The sequence below is a fragment of the Hesperophylax consimilis genome, chromosome 10 (genome assembly GCF_061612785.1).
Source record: "Hesperophylax consimilis isolate HC1 chromosome 10, BYU_Hcon_1.0, whole genome shotgun sequence".
NCBI lineage: Eukaryota > Metazoa > Arthropoda > Insecta > Trichoptera > Limnephilidae > Hesperophylax > Hesperophylax consimilis.
Window position 1 is genome coordinate 4,338,308 of NC_142845.1, and position 14,328 is coordinate 4,352,635.

General features: G+C 32.8%; 2 protein-coding genes across 3 annotated transcripts in view; one reads left to right on the plus strand and one right to left on the minus strand.

The window, feature by feature from the left end:
* LOC149420200 (putative inorganic phosphate cotransporter) overlaps positions 1-14,328 on the plus strand; it is a 416,275-nt gene that overhangs the window by 289,302 nt on the left and 112,645 nt on the right. The gene's annotated exons all lie outside the window — the stretch shown is intronic.
* Positions 1,078-14,328, minus strand: part of yellow-b (L-dopachrome tautomerase yellow-b) — a 90,366-nt gene continuing 77,115 nt past the window's right edge. For both annotated transcript variants that reach the window (XM_089636511.1, XM_089636513.1), the window contains exons 2-3: positions 13,018-13,312; positions 1,078-5,235 (exon numbers count right to left, since the gene is read on the minus strand). In XM_089636511.1, coding sequence (XP_089492637.1) covers positions 4,094-5,235; positions 13,018-13,294 — 1,419 coding nt within the window. In that variant the 5' untranslated portion in view covers positions 13,295-13,312 and the 3' untranslated portion in view covers positions 1,078-4,093. The remainder of the gene's footprint in view (positions 5,236-13,017; positions 13,313-14,328) is intronic.

Here is a 14,328-nt window from a genome sequence, read left to right on the forward strand (position 1 = left end):
AATGTTTAAGACAAGATTTTTTTTATGCATAGCACAAAGATACATGACGCCAACGGTCCCGTTGGCGTCATGTATCTTTTATCAGGAGATTTTTGAATGTGGATGAGTGTTTCAGGCTAATAATTATGGTTGTAAAATAATTGTTACCAAGAGTTATTGTTGAAAAGCCTCTCTATCCTCAACGTGTGACTGTTTGGTACGGTTTATGGTCCGGCAGAGTCATTGGACCTTACTTTTTCGAAAATGAGGCTGGAGCAATAGTTACGGTGAATGGATTGCGCTATCGAGAGATGATTAATGATTTTTTATGGCCGGAATTGGATGGTATTGATCTGGACAACGTTTACTTTCAACAAGACGGCGCTACGTGCCACACTAGCAACGAAACCATTGATCTTTTACGATTGAATATCAAAATAACAACTCTTATTGGAAAACCCTGTAGATCTATTTGAATTTCACTTTTGTTTTCGGAAATGTACGAATGAATGAATGCAATTTTTGGAAGAGGAAATTAATCCACTTCCCGACATCCCAGACAGATATACGCGTTGCTGATGACAATGTATTCTATCAACTTTTGGTTGCTATCACGTACAAACACGTGGAATTACACGCAATTCTCTGAAATCGGATGAAATTACATAAGTTAATATAAGAAATAAATGTCTGTTCCACCCGATCGGCATTTGGCGAGGTGGATAGAGTTGTCGACTCCAGAACCTGGGTAGGAAGGTTCGATATATCAAACCAAAAAAGAAAAATTTTGTGTTAAAAACTTTTAAAATTGTTGTATTATATTATTGTAGTGATTATTTTTGGGGTATTATGCCGTGTTGCGCTAACTCCTTCTTTATAAACGAGTTTGCACATCTGCCTCGATAATGGACACTGTCCAAAACATTGGCAAAAAAAGGAGGTAACCCAGCACGACATAATAACCCAAAAATTAATCACTATAATACTTTTGGCCGTGAAAATCTCAAACCATATCTGGATAAATGTTATTAAAATAAAAATTACACTTCATTTGTTTTTTAATTCGAAATTAATATTTTCTTAATAAAACTCAACAAATGTTTGAAAATATTTGTTTAATTAACTGCGAAAAAACACATAAGTATTTAATAATTCCGTTACATATTTATTTTGAAAAATAGACAATCATAATGACCGTATATAACGAGAAAACTAGATTTTTGAAACCTGTTTAAAATAATTGAAAATTAAATATTTAATTCGTTGAAGATTACAATAAAATAAAGACTATATTTTTATCAATACATAATATAAGCATTATTACTTTTAATAATAATTTATAATGGTGTTACATTGGATGGATTTGTGAAGGTTACTGCCATCTATGCGAGCTAACGTAAAGCTTAAAGATTACTTCTGCATCAAATCTTCAATAAATGGTTCGGAAAATGAACTCAATTTGCTTTTCATGTGATACATTTCCATAGAATGTATATGATTTCAGTAATTTAGGTCTAACATATTATAGTATAAGTTAATCAAAACATATTAAAATAGGTGGACAGTAACTGTAAATAAAGCAGTATTATGTTGATTTTAAACAAAATTCGTGATAAATATTTTTTTTTGGGATTTTCTCTAATTTTTTTACTATCTAAATCAAAGTAATGGATTCTTTCGTTGGAGACGACGATATATTGAATAATACAATATGTAATTATTTAAAGTAGGTAGTTAATTATGATTCATATATTCAGCAATATAAACAATATTGTTTTGTTTAATTAAAATAATTGGAATGACTATTAAAAGCATCCGCACTAAAACTAATTGCTTTAAATCTTACAATATTTATATAAGCCTCAAATAAATACTTTAAAACCCATGGTTATTTACTAAACTATGTTATCATCCCCATTAGCCATTACTGCCGGACGAAGGCCTCGTCAAGATGGTACTATTCCTCAAATAAAAATATTGAAGTGTATACATATTTCAATAATTTATATAATTGGTTTATTAGTTTGATAAGGTAAGGGTTTTGGAAAAAGTGAGTTAGATTTCTAAGTCAAAAAATACAAAATATAATCTGGCAATAAAAAAAAACCAAGCAAGAATGTTAGTCTCGTATTTTTTCCTGAAATAATAAACAATAGTACATCAGACAGCTCAATTAAATATTTGTCATCGGTAATGATGAAAACTGGAATACTGAAAAAATTTCAATAAGTCAAATGTCAAAGTAATTGGTCGTTTACGTAACAGACATCATTTTCATGAAAAGGACATTTTCATCAAATTAACATTTTTATGAAATGGTCATTATGATGAAATTGTCATTTTTATCAAATGGACATTTTCCGGAAATTTACATAAAACGGACATCATTATCATAAAAGGGAGATTTGCATAAAAATGATATTTTCAAGAAATTTACAAAAAAAATTCACAAGTTATAATAAAAAGGACATTTTCATTAAATGGACAGCTTTATAAAACCGACATCATTTTCACAAACAGGACATTTCCATGAAAAGGACAATTTTCTAAAATGAAGAAAATAACTTTTTCGCAAATGTACATTTTCAAAAAAGAAACATTTTCATGAAACAGTCATTTTCATAAATTAACGTTTTCATAAAGTGACATTTTCATGAAATAGATTTTTGTAGTGCTCAAGCTTTTGTGTATTTGACGGAATACATAAAACATTACATTTGTCAATTAGGAGAACTGTGTATTTGACGGAATACATAAAACACTACATTTGTTAATTAGGAGAACTGCGTATTTGACGGAATAAATAAAACAAAACATTTGTCAATTTTCGAAAACACCTTTAGGAGCCACGGCAATATTTCTAATGAATTACAATTTTTGTGTTTCTGTGATTCGTTTTTTTACTCCTTAGCATAAATACACAAACATTTGCAAAAAAATAATTTAAAATGGTGGTTTTGCATTCTTAACACATTTATTTGCTGTTTGCGCGTTACTAAAACTATTTCCCGCTAACATTACCTCCATTATCCTAGGAACTTAATATTACGAAAAAATGCCTTAGCAAATGATAATTAGTAATTTTAAACAGTTTTTTTATTGTTTCACTAGATAATGGCAATTTTGTATTCATAACGCAAAAACACTTAATTGAGAATCAGACACAGCAAAATACTCATTAATTTATTCAAATTATATAAAGCTATTGAAGAAATGCGTTTGTTTGATTAGGTAACCGCTTTTAATTAGCTTTTTAATTAATATTCATGGAGCTAATATTTCATTAGCAAAAATCTATAATCGAATTTGCAGCTTTTTAAATCAAATAAACAATAAAAAATTCCATCATTTTTAATTTTAACATACTAAACAATTTACTTTTCTTTTACTTTGTTCAGAAACTATGCATATATTTACTGTCTGACTAAAGTATATAAAGGTATCATGCTAACCAATCAATCTCTATCATACTGCGTTGTATTATACACCTGTTAAATTACAACATATAATAGAAGTGGAGATTTCCACAATATAATAGAACCTTATTAAAATTCAAAGCTTTATGTTAGTGAGAAAATATGACTCAATCGACAACTTCTTAGATAAGTTTTCGCTTTCTTAATATTTTATCAAAAATATAATAAAAGCTGTTTATTATATTTGACAAATGACATTGGATTATCTGTCGTATTACTTAGTAACATTTGGGTTTACGTAAAGAGTTCGTATTTATTCTGTAATATTTGGTATTGTATTAATTCTCACAGGTGGAAATAGCTGAGAAGATAATTTTCTTTTTAAGATATCAAATCATATTATATAACCTTTGAAGTGTTATTTATAAATAATGTGAGCAAACAAGTCGCAAAAATCAAAAAACTTACAAATATTTAACCTTAGCTTTAAATTGAAATGATTAATTACTTGATATTCGTCGTGTTAAACGTATATGAATAATTAGCCCTTGGTGTTCATATTATAATATTATATAAATCATTTGATGATAGCAAGAAATATATCCTTAAATTAGTATTGGTAACCGACTCTAAGTCATTCTCACATTATCCATAAGGATATCAAATATGGCATATTAGTTAACACACAGATTGGTCAGTCAGTGCATTCGTGCAGTGAAAAGAACCACAAACATTAGTTGTGTGAGGATTAAACTGAGTGCGGGTGCAAATACCGCAGAAGAGCCGGTGGCAATAGAAGACTTGTTGGTCTTTGCGAATGGATTGAGCTTGTCAGGGTATAAATTACTTGTGATTTCTTTGAACTTGTTGATGATATCGAGACTGTTTACATTGACGTCGCATGCGGTCCCGCTGATGGCATCTTTAACGGAGGCAGTCAGGATTCTGAAGTTGACTTCTTCAGGGTTGAGCTGGCCGTACTTGAAAGTAGGCAGCCTGTCTGACAGAACCCAAAGGCTACCCTTATCGTCCACTTTCACATCATTGGGGTACACCATGGTTACGTTGCTCATGTAGATTCTGCCCTGAGACTCGATCGTGTAAGCCTTGTTGGTTGTTTTCCAACAAGCGACGGCGTTCAGATTAACAAGAGCGTAGAACAAAACACCTGTTTGCTTGTCGACAAACTCTACGCTGGATTGCGCGTTAGGACCTCTGTTACCCAACAATTTGAATTCATCGAAGCTTTCTTCAGCCACAGTCTTGTTCCTGAGGACTTTGGTGGAAACGGAGAACTCATTCGTGCTCGCTAGAGGGTGGAAGTACAAAGTGCTAAAACCATCAGCACCGGGACCAGATAGTCCAAGTCCAAGAACAGCGTCATTAGATTGGAAATTTATTCCAGAAACAGTGAAGTCTCCAGCTAAGGGGTCGGGGTAGAAGTAGTGGTGCTTGATTCTCCAGGACTCATTAGACTTCCAAGAGTAGACAATCAGTCCAGGAGAACCTTGATCAGCAGCGTAAGCGTAGGAATCTTCGCAAGACGTATCTTCAACAGCTATGTTAGCGAAGAAGGATTTCGGTTCAATTTGGTCAGCAGGGATTTCGTATCTCTTAGTGAGGGTATCAGTCCTGAGGTCGTAGACGACAATTTGCGGTGGAGCCAGTTGGGTGGAATTGTTGAGGATCTCCGTGACTCCGCTGTCCAGGGTCCATAGTCTGCCGCAGCGATCAGCTCGGATTCTGTATGGGGACACCAGCTCGGGAACGCCCCCTGACTCTGACTTGTGGGCGGCCCAGTTGGGATATGGAATCAGCTCGGGAGATGTGCTTGATATATCTGAAATCAAAACAAGTAATTCATTACAAACAAGTTAATTTCATAAATTAGTTTTTATGACTATGATTTATGATCTAAGCATTTGGTGGCCTGAACATTTTAAAATATACGTGATTTCGTACAGGGTGATTGTCTATTGCGATTCCGCATTTATCAGTTGTTTATTGATCAAATTCGCTGTATAAAATAAATAATAACAAGACGTTAAATCTCAAAGTGTTTGTTTAACGTCAGTAAACAATCAATAAAAGCCAACAACTTCCGTTACCCAATTTTAGTTTCGTCTTAAAATCTCAGATCTTAGGTGCCAGATTGAAGCTAATTATATTCTCTTTTACCGTCTTACTCAAAATCGCGGTATAAATACTATACGGGCGTATAAGGTCGGGATAGTGGAAAACGTTACTCATAATCGCTGGGGAAGCGTATACCGGTCATATTAATAGCTGTCAGATCTTTATCACCTGGTACATCGTATAGCTTCAGGATAGCGCCGGCAATACGAAGAATGCCCGAATTAGTTAAAAAAAAAAGCGAAATTCGACAAATATCGATCTATCACGTAATAAAAATGTAAAAAGCAGTAATACCCTTTTGCAGCAGTATCGGAAGGATATTTCATATCGAAAAATCCATTTACCAAAGCAAAAACTTTGCGCATAATCGAATTGACTGATTTTCTATAAAATTCATTATTTATGACATCTGAAGAAAATGAAGTTAACTACAAAACGCAAAATGCGAAATTGACCGTGTTTATGAGATTTAGAACAAAGTGATACTAGTCTTAAATAACTGGCATGAATACGAGCAGGGTGGTATAATTCCGATCGAAAATTGGAACTGAAATATTGTGACGTCATATGATAATATGCCTAACTATATCCACCAATGAACAACTCTGAAAGTCTATGGAATAAACTTTCAGAGTTTTTGATTGGTCTATACCAGGTGTGGCGAACCTAGGGCACGCGTGCCCGAGATGGCACGTTTGATCATTTGGATGGCACACTAACGATTTAAGCTAATTTTTTTTTTTTAATTTTTAAGTTTAAAAAATATTTTTTTTTGATTTGACCGTTGTTTCAAAAATATCTGAACAATCGTTCATATTCTTCTTTTCTTTTCAAATGTAACAGTCATTCTGTTGATTTTTTTCAAACCAGAATTGGGTTGTTTCAACTCAAATTTATGTTACGTTACATTTGAAAATTCCATTCAATGTTCCCCGCCGAAACTGACAATTTTTCCAGAGAAATCGATAGGAATATTTTTTTTACGCTTGCAACTTGATTGGTTTATTTATGAGATTGAATGATTTGTTGAGTGTTTGGAAGAAGTTAGACTTTTTTTAATAAATGAGAATCTCATTGAAAAATATAATGAGTTACTAGACCTCGAATAACTTTCAAAATTAATGTTTTTTACTGATTTGTGCTTACATTTAAATGAATTAAATATTAAATTGCAAGGCGTTAACAAAAAAATTATTGTTATGTTTGATTTAATCAAAGCATTTCAAGCTAAATTACAAATTTTTGGTCGTGGCGTTGTATCTAACACCTTCAAATATTTCCCAAACACAAAAAAACTTTTTGCAGAAGAAAAGCTAGATCAAATCAAATTAACACAAGAATTTTCTGTAGTTATTCAATCGATAGTCAACGAGTTTTCTTCAAGATTCAAACATTTCAGGAGATTTGAAAAGATATCAAAATTTATTTTATATCCGGATACACTATCAGCAGATGACCTCAATTTGGAGATTTTCGAGTGGCTAAATCTAGAATATTTTGAGTTCGCTATGGAAACAAAAAATTGTTGATTTGAGAAATGATTTGGAAATAATTGAAAGCGATCGATTAACGAACATAAATAATAAAAATGCAGAAGAAGAAATAATGAGAACTTGGAAAGCCATTCCAGAAATCTTTAGCGATTTAAAAAAACTAGCGAGAGCAATATTATCAATTTTCTCTTCTACATATTTTTGTGAGTCATTATATTCAGAAATGAATTTCATAAAATGTGATTCAAGAACGAGAATGACTGATGAATCCAGTTGGTCGTGTGTGTTACTAAAAGTGACGAAATATGATCCAGAAATTAAGAATTTGTCATCGAATGTACAACAGCAAAAATCTCAATGATAAATAACCAATATGTACATTTATTGATTATGACTTTATTTTTATGAAACTCTATTGTAATTTTTAAGCTTATGAATAAAAATATATTTTTATTTTTATTTTATCTATTTGGTTAATTTTTTTACAGCTTGGGCACGCCACACAATCTAGAAATAATATTTGAGGATTTTTGGCACGCGGGCCCAAAAAGGTTCGCCACACCTGGTCTATACAATAATAAGTAGGCTCCGAATGAGAATTGTACTGTCTATATATTGGCATATCTATGATTTTTAGGACCAATTTGTTTCAAACAAAAAGCCCGAAGATATCAATCTATTGAGTGGTTTATTTATGAATGTGAGTAACGATTTTAACCCGAGCAGTAAATGGCCCTCTTCCTCGTAAAACTTTACCAACGCTACAGCGGCGTGTTAAGTAATATTTATAAATAAGACGTAAGTGTAAAAGTATGAAAGCACTCGTCGCCGATAATTGAAACATGTTTATGCAAATTGTTAATGTATCACATAACATTATTGTTAGGTACCCGCATTTGTGAAGCGTAATATGAACCAAAGATATACTATGCAGATTTTTTTTTTCAACATTGTACAATTGTACATTTCGTACTAGCAAATAAATTAATGTTTACAAGTGTGTATGTAGTTTGGAAATGCCGGTGGCGAATGCCTTAGAATGTTTGCATAAATAAATGATCAACAAGTGTTCACTTTACATTTCATATAATTTGATCAATTTTAGGAGGCATAGTATCAATTATTTATGTATTCATACTCAAATATTGTTCATAACCAGGTGCATCCCGTACTGGATTTAACTTTATTTTTTCAACAGTTTTTTTAGTAATTTTAAAATTTTTGAATTACTATTGATACGTTCATTCACTGTAATACACTTAACCCCTCAAGCTAAGTTGTTTGCCTCCGGGAACGGGTCATATAGGTCTCTCAGAAATCGTTTTGTCTCCCTTCCTATCATGGTGAGAAATATGATCTAAACGGTGTTCGAAAGAGAAAACGCCACGCTTTACATTCAAATTTAGAAATTAACCACGGAAATATTACAATTTGCTCCTCTATGAAACAAAAGTTTAAGTACGCAATTTAAAAAAAAAATTATAAAACTTTTTATTAATTATTTTTATGTCCAACCACAAAAAAGTGTATTGAAAATAACATTTGTCTAATAAAATATGTGTTTTTCGTTTTCTGTAAATTTAGTTAAATTTAATTTTGTTCACTACTTAACAACTGTAAATACTTTTTTTAAGAAAACTTTCAAATACTAAATAAAAATCGTTAATTTTATATATATACGTTGACCTGGACATATCCGACAGAAAGAGACGTGTAAATTATATTAGTAACAACTAACAACAGCAGCACACATAAGCGTAACTACATTCCCCACTATCCGATACAACGACTTCACACCATGGGAAATCATTACTTGGGTGATGTTGACATATTCAATACCAACTTGGCAAGTTTTGTGGATCATTTAAAACATTTATTTCAACAATACTCCTACCTAAACACATCATGTAAACCTACAAATATCTGTAATTTTCTGTTTTTGTTTCTTGTGTTTGTATGACTTGTTTCATAGCTTTTATCAAATGTAATTTTATTCTAATTTTTTGTGTTTCAAAGTATCTGTCAAATTAAAATTATACTAACAACCATGTTAAAGCTCTCTGGGTGTTAAATAAATAAATAAATAAACTAGGTACAGGCAATCATTTTAAATACAGCATGTTTAAATGTATCGCGAGTGTGCATCAATCGAAGTAGTTTGGAACATCCACCCGGAGTCCCCTCTTACCCCACAGTAGTCTTACGATATAGTGCACCACCACACAAGCAAAAATCTCTTCATTATGATTTACCTATAATAGCCTGATGGTAAATCAAACGTAATAAAATAAAAAGTATCAATACCACCTTTATTGACACAATTTTATTAATATTTCGTACAGTCAGCCGAAACTAGCCGTACTTAATCATTAGTACTTTGTTAGTCTATGCGGTACACTGTACACTTGTGCAGGTGACATACAGCCACAATCAGAGGCGCTACTTCGTACTAATGCCTCGCCAAAACTTGTTCCACTATTAGAACGCAATAAGCGGTGCGCGTAGACCGAATTCGGTAGTTTAGTAAGAGCGTTAGGATAGTTGGAGGTCAGTTGGAGGTAAAAAAAAGCGGAACCAATATTTCGCTTCATGTCTCATCTAAATTAATACATCAATGGTGACATGACCTTCTATTCAAGCCGACCAGAGTTCACTGACATTGCAAATAGTTTGACATTTAAAACAACAATCTGATTGTAATGTTAATTTTTAGCTTGGTAATTTTTTAGGGATTACACAAATATTGTCGGTCTTTTTTAATGAATAAATGCTATTAGTTTCAATATGTATTTACGAGATATTAGTAAAGTTAAAACATAATTCTCTTGAACATTATATTTGTAAGATCAAAAATATATGTTATTTTTAAGATAACCACTATATATTTGCCGAGCTGATAAAGTAATTATGTGAAATTCGCTCGATATGAAAACATCGCAATGTCTGCTCCAAAAATTAAAAAAAACACATGTGGTTATTTTTTTCAAAAATGAAATGTTTCTTTAAATGCTTCTCATAGAAATCGTTGTATCTCCTTTACTGTCAGGGAGATTAAAAAATGATCTAAACGGTGTCAGAAAGCGAAAACAAAGATAAATCTAGAAGTGATGCACAGAAAAATTAAAATGTACGCCTTTTTGAAACCAAAGATTCCAAAAGCAATTTGAAAAAAATATATAAAAACTTCGTGAATCTTTTATTAATTTTTTTTATACGAAACGACCAAAAATTGAGGTGACAGTAACGTTTTTAAGTCAAGATAAAATATGTGTGTATTTTAGTTAAAAAACATAAGGCGAGCCATTTAAAAAAATATATGTTCATTTAAAATATTCACATTTCAAAAATTGCATTTTTATTTACAATAATAAAATTTGAAAGCGAATATGATTTAAGATTTTAACGGCCAAAAGTATTTTTGTTATTTGTTTTTTGGGGTATTATGCCGTGTTGCGCTAACTCGTTAATGTTTAGCTCAGAGGGTTGGAGCTGGCAACACGGTATCACAACCTCATACATAAGCTCACATTTTTAACACAACCTCAAATAAGACATCTGCCCTGATGCTGTCCGAACTGCAATGCTGTCCGAAACGTTGGCTAAAGAAGGAGTTAGCACAACACGGCATAATACCCCAAAAACAAATAACAAAAATTTGAAAGCGAACTTTATCACCGTTCAAGAGCAGTTATAATATTTGATCAATAATTCGTATAAATTACGTTATGGAAGTAATGTTAAAGTTATACTTTGTTAAAATCTACTTTATTTCGTCGAACATATTTTATTTAAAAAATGTACTGTATTGCGTAATATGATACCACGATGAGTTAATTTACTACTGTTCGGATACAGACGTGTTTATATTACTCCTGGATCGTTTTATCAAATAAGTAGTGTTCTGTTCTAGCTAATCATCTGAAATTTGTCATACACACGCGTAACAACTACAAAAATCAATGGCGATAAATTGAATTTATTTAGTACTTGGTGCCGGTATTTAGCTCATCCTTATTTGTATTTTTATCAATATATTTACAACATAGCACTCTTTTTAGGGTGAATTGCCTAATACAAAAAAATATATATGTATATTTATAGTTTAATATATATATAGCAGAGCTCGGGGTCCCAGTTTTGGGCAAATAATTGAAACTAGTCGCAATACCCTAAAATAAAGTTGTAATCTACGACGTAAGTGAAAAAGCCATGCACAAAAATATGCGACGCGCGGCTTTGTGTATTGGACAGACCTACGGTTGAATTTGCCCTAGCAAATCTCTAAATAGGAAATAAGTGATGAAGTCGTGTAAATATAATATTCGGCGCGCGGCCCGGCGTAATAGACAGACCCAGTAGAATTTACCCTAGCAGGTCGAAGAAAACAAACCTTTCCGTGTAGTTTATTTTTATTATTTCTGATGAACGTATTAATAAAATTTCAGATGTTTCCAGAGGAATCACTCGGGAAGTTACTGATTCGTCCCCTTGAAAAATAAAATTTGATGTTTACAGCTAATTTTATACATGAAAAACGTTTAATAAAATTTTCAAAACGTTTTATAAATCACGTGTCACTGTGTTCGTACACGCTAATTTCCGAAACCGCCAATATCATCCAAAAATAACTACAAATTTAACTTGTCTACACCTCCCCCCCCCCCTCCCTCAATATGGTAATATAAGGTTCTATTCAAGTTATGTTATTACATCATAATTGGCCCGTTGTTTCACAAAACTGAAATGATGAAAGAACTTGAATAGAACCTTCACAGAACTTGAAGATCAACTTTGAAATTTGATGAATTGCTTAAATTCTGTGAAACAACCCGTACCTACTCTTTATTTTCAAAGAATTTTCTTTTTTTATTTATTACACTTTAATAAAAAATGTACATCGAAAATGTTTTCTATGGATCGTATTCGTACGGCAATATGTCACACTGTGAAAGACATATACTTGAAAGTAGTTTTAAGAGTATTGAACGGTACCGGTTGCATTTTTACTTATTTTCTATCGTACTGAACAATAATCACAATCTGCTGAAATGATCGATATCAAATGAAACGTCAAAACCACAGACATAGGAATTAATAGACGAGAAGATAATGGCGAGGGGTAAAATCAACTGTTGAAGAACGAAGGGAGTGAAGCTGACTGTGATTCGTCAATAAATCAATCTGACAGTAAATAGGCATCTCGCATTATAATATCACCATTTACTTCTTAAAAGTAAAATCTGCTTTTGAATGAATAGACATTTTTACATGGGAGCGCAAATTACTCGCCACGTTATGAACAAATTTGCGAAGTGCAAATTCGGCAAAAAAATTCGGTTCTATTTTCAGAGTCGAATATTTCGTTTAAGTATTTAGTTAAGACACTTTTATAAATGTTCATAATTTACTTCCCAGCAACCAACCAGCTTTGTGTTTCGCGTCCAGACGTTTCTCGATGTGATAGTAACAACTGATTCATATTATACGATGTGAATATGCTTAAAATAAAGTAAAATAATGCTTATATATGGAATGTAATACGACAATTGGGTTTATTCTCTTTTTCACATCTATTTTTACAAGTTCTCATAGTACAAGTCAACATTTTGCCGTGTTATTTCGTAAAATGAACCGATTATGCCTCGACCATAGTTCGCACAAGAATGATGACGTCACGTTTTCAAATTTCACTTGAGGCCATACGCGAGCACAGCCGGCTCCAATGGAACCGGTATGGGGAGTGGGGATAATACGCTTTTAATCACTTAGGGCAGGTCTACTAATATTCATATGTCTATGGTCAAAACAATATCTACTATGGATGTGACTTGCGCATGTATTCTATGTCAAATGCATAAAATATCTGACAACAGCTACAATAGATAAAAGACGGTCTACATAAAATGATGTCTTTATAAAATGCGGTCTGCATAAAGCCTCGAACAAACCCACGTCATTAATATCTTGTGTCGCCATAATAGTTAAATACTAACTTGTCAACGTAACGTAAGCCAAAGTCGCCGGCACCCCCGCCTTCCACCTGGGTATGGTGACGAATAATCTATCCCCGAACACCTCCAGGCCCACTGGAATGTTGTTCTCTGGTATGAACTCCCCGATGGCCTTTGCCTCCTGGCGGGCTTCCTCGCTGGAGTAGGCGAAGTCCAACTGCTTCCACTCGAAGGCCACGCTCAGGTTGTCCATGGCCGCAACGCGGGAGATCAGACAGATTGCCGCCAAAAGGAGGCCATTTTGGAGACGCGACGCCATTTTGTAGCCGCGTTTAAACTGAAAAAAGAAAAAAATCAATTTAGCAAGGTATGTACTTATAAGGAGGGCAATTTAGAGACGCCAAGCCATTTTGTGGCCGCATTTAAACTAGAAAATAGAAAAATCAATTTAGCTACGTATGTAATTAGGTACCTACGTGATTTATATATTGTTTTTTTACAATAATGTAATAGTTTTAATACAAACTTAACTGAACTTTTACAGATTGTCAGCATTGTAATAGTACCTACACCGACATGAGGCGGCATTTACTAATGTAAACATCACATGTAGATGAGATGCTAACGCCCCATTTAAAGTATTCCCAAAGTTTATAAAAAATTGGTATTTCTCGCTTTCACACAGTTCGAAACAAATTCACCTCAAATATCGACATATTTAACATAAGTTTGCCTGTGTTCAAGAGATACCTGAATGACATTTTTATGTAGCATATTTAAAGAAAATGAACTTCAAAAAATTGTTATTTTTGTGTTGATGTTTTAAAAATAAAAACCTTCTGTTGTCACTGTATTAAAAAAATAATTATATTTTAAAAATAATTTTGTTGATTATTACAAATCAGAGAGATTTACTCTATAACGTGCCGCAAATATGTTATATATTCATTCAAATTAAGTTACATGAATTAATGAAACAAAATTTACTCGCGCAGACCAAATTTGAAACCTCAACTTCCGATTCTTAGCCGAGGATCGCAACCACACAACCACGCAGGCTGTCTTGTGGTGTTGTTTGTTTTGTGGTGTTGTTTGTTTTGTGGTGTTCCCCACTCAAAATCAATTTCATAGGCTACGCTGTAGAGTCTATGAAGGTCATGACCGATTAAGCGGTACTTGCGAGTGCTTCAGCGCCTTTCATCTATACCTAAATCACGATTGAACTGCTGTTGTTGTGTTAAATGTTACAACACAGAATATACACGGAGAAAACTTATTGACATATTGCTAATTTATTAAAATTTTTGTCTAATTATTTGCATTCCTGATGAAAATGGGACTGCAGGCCTTAAA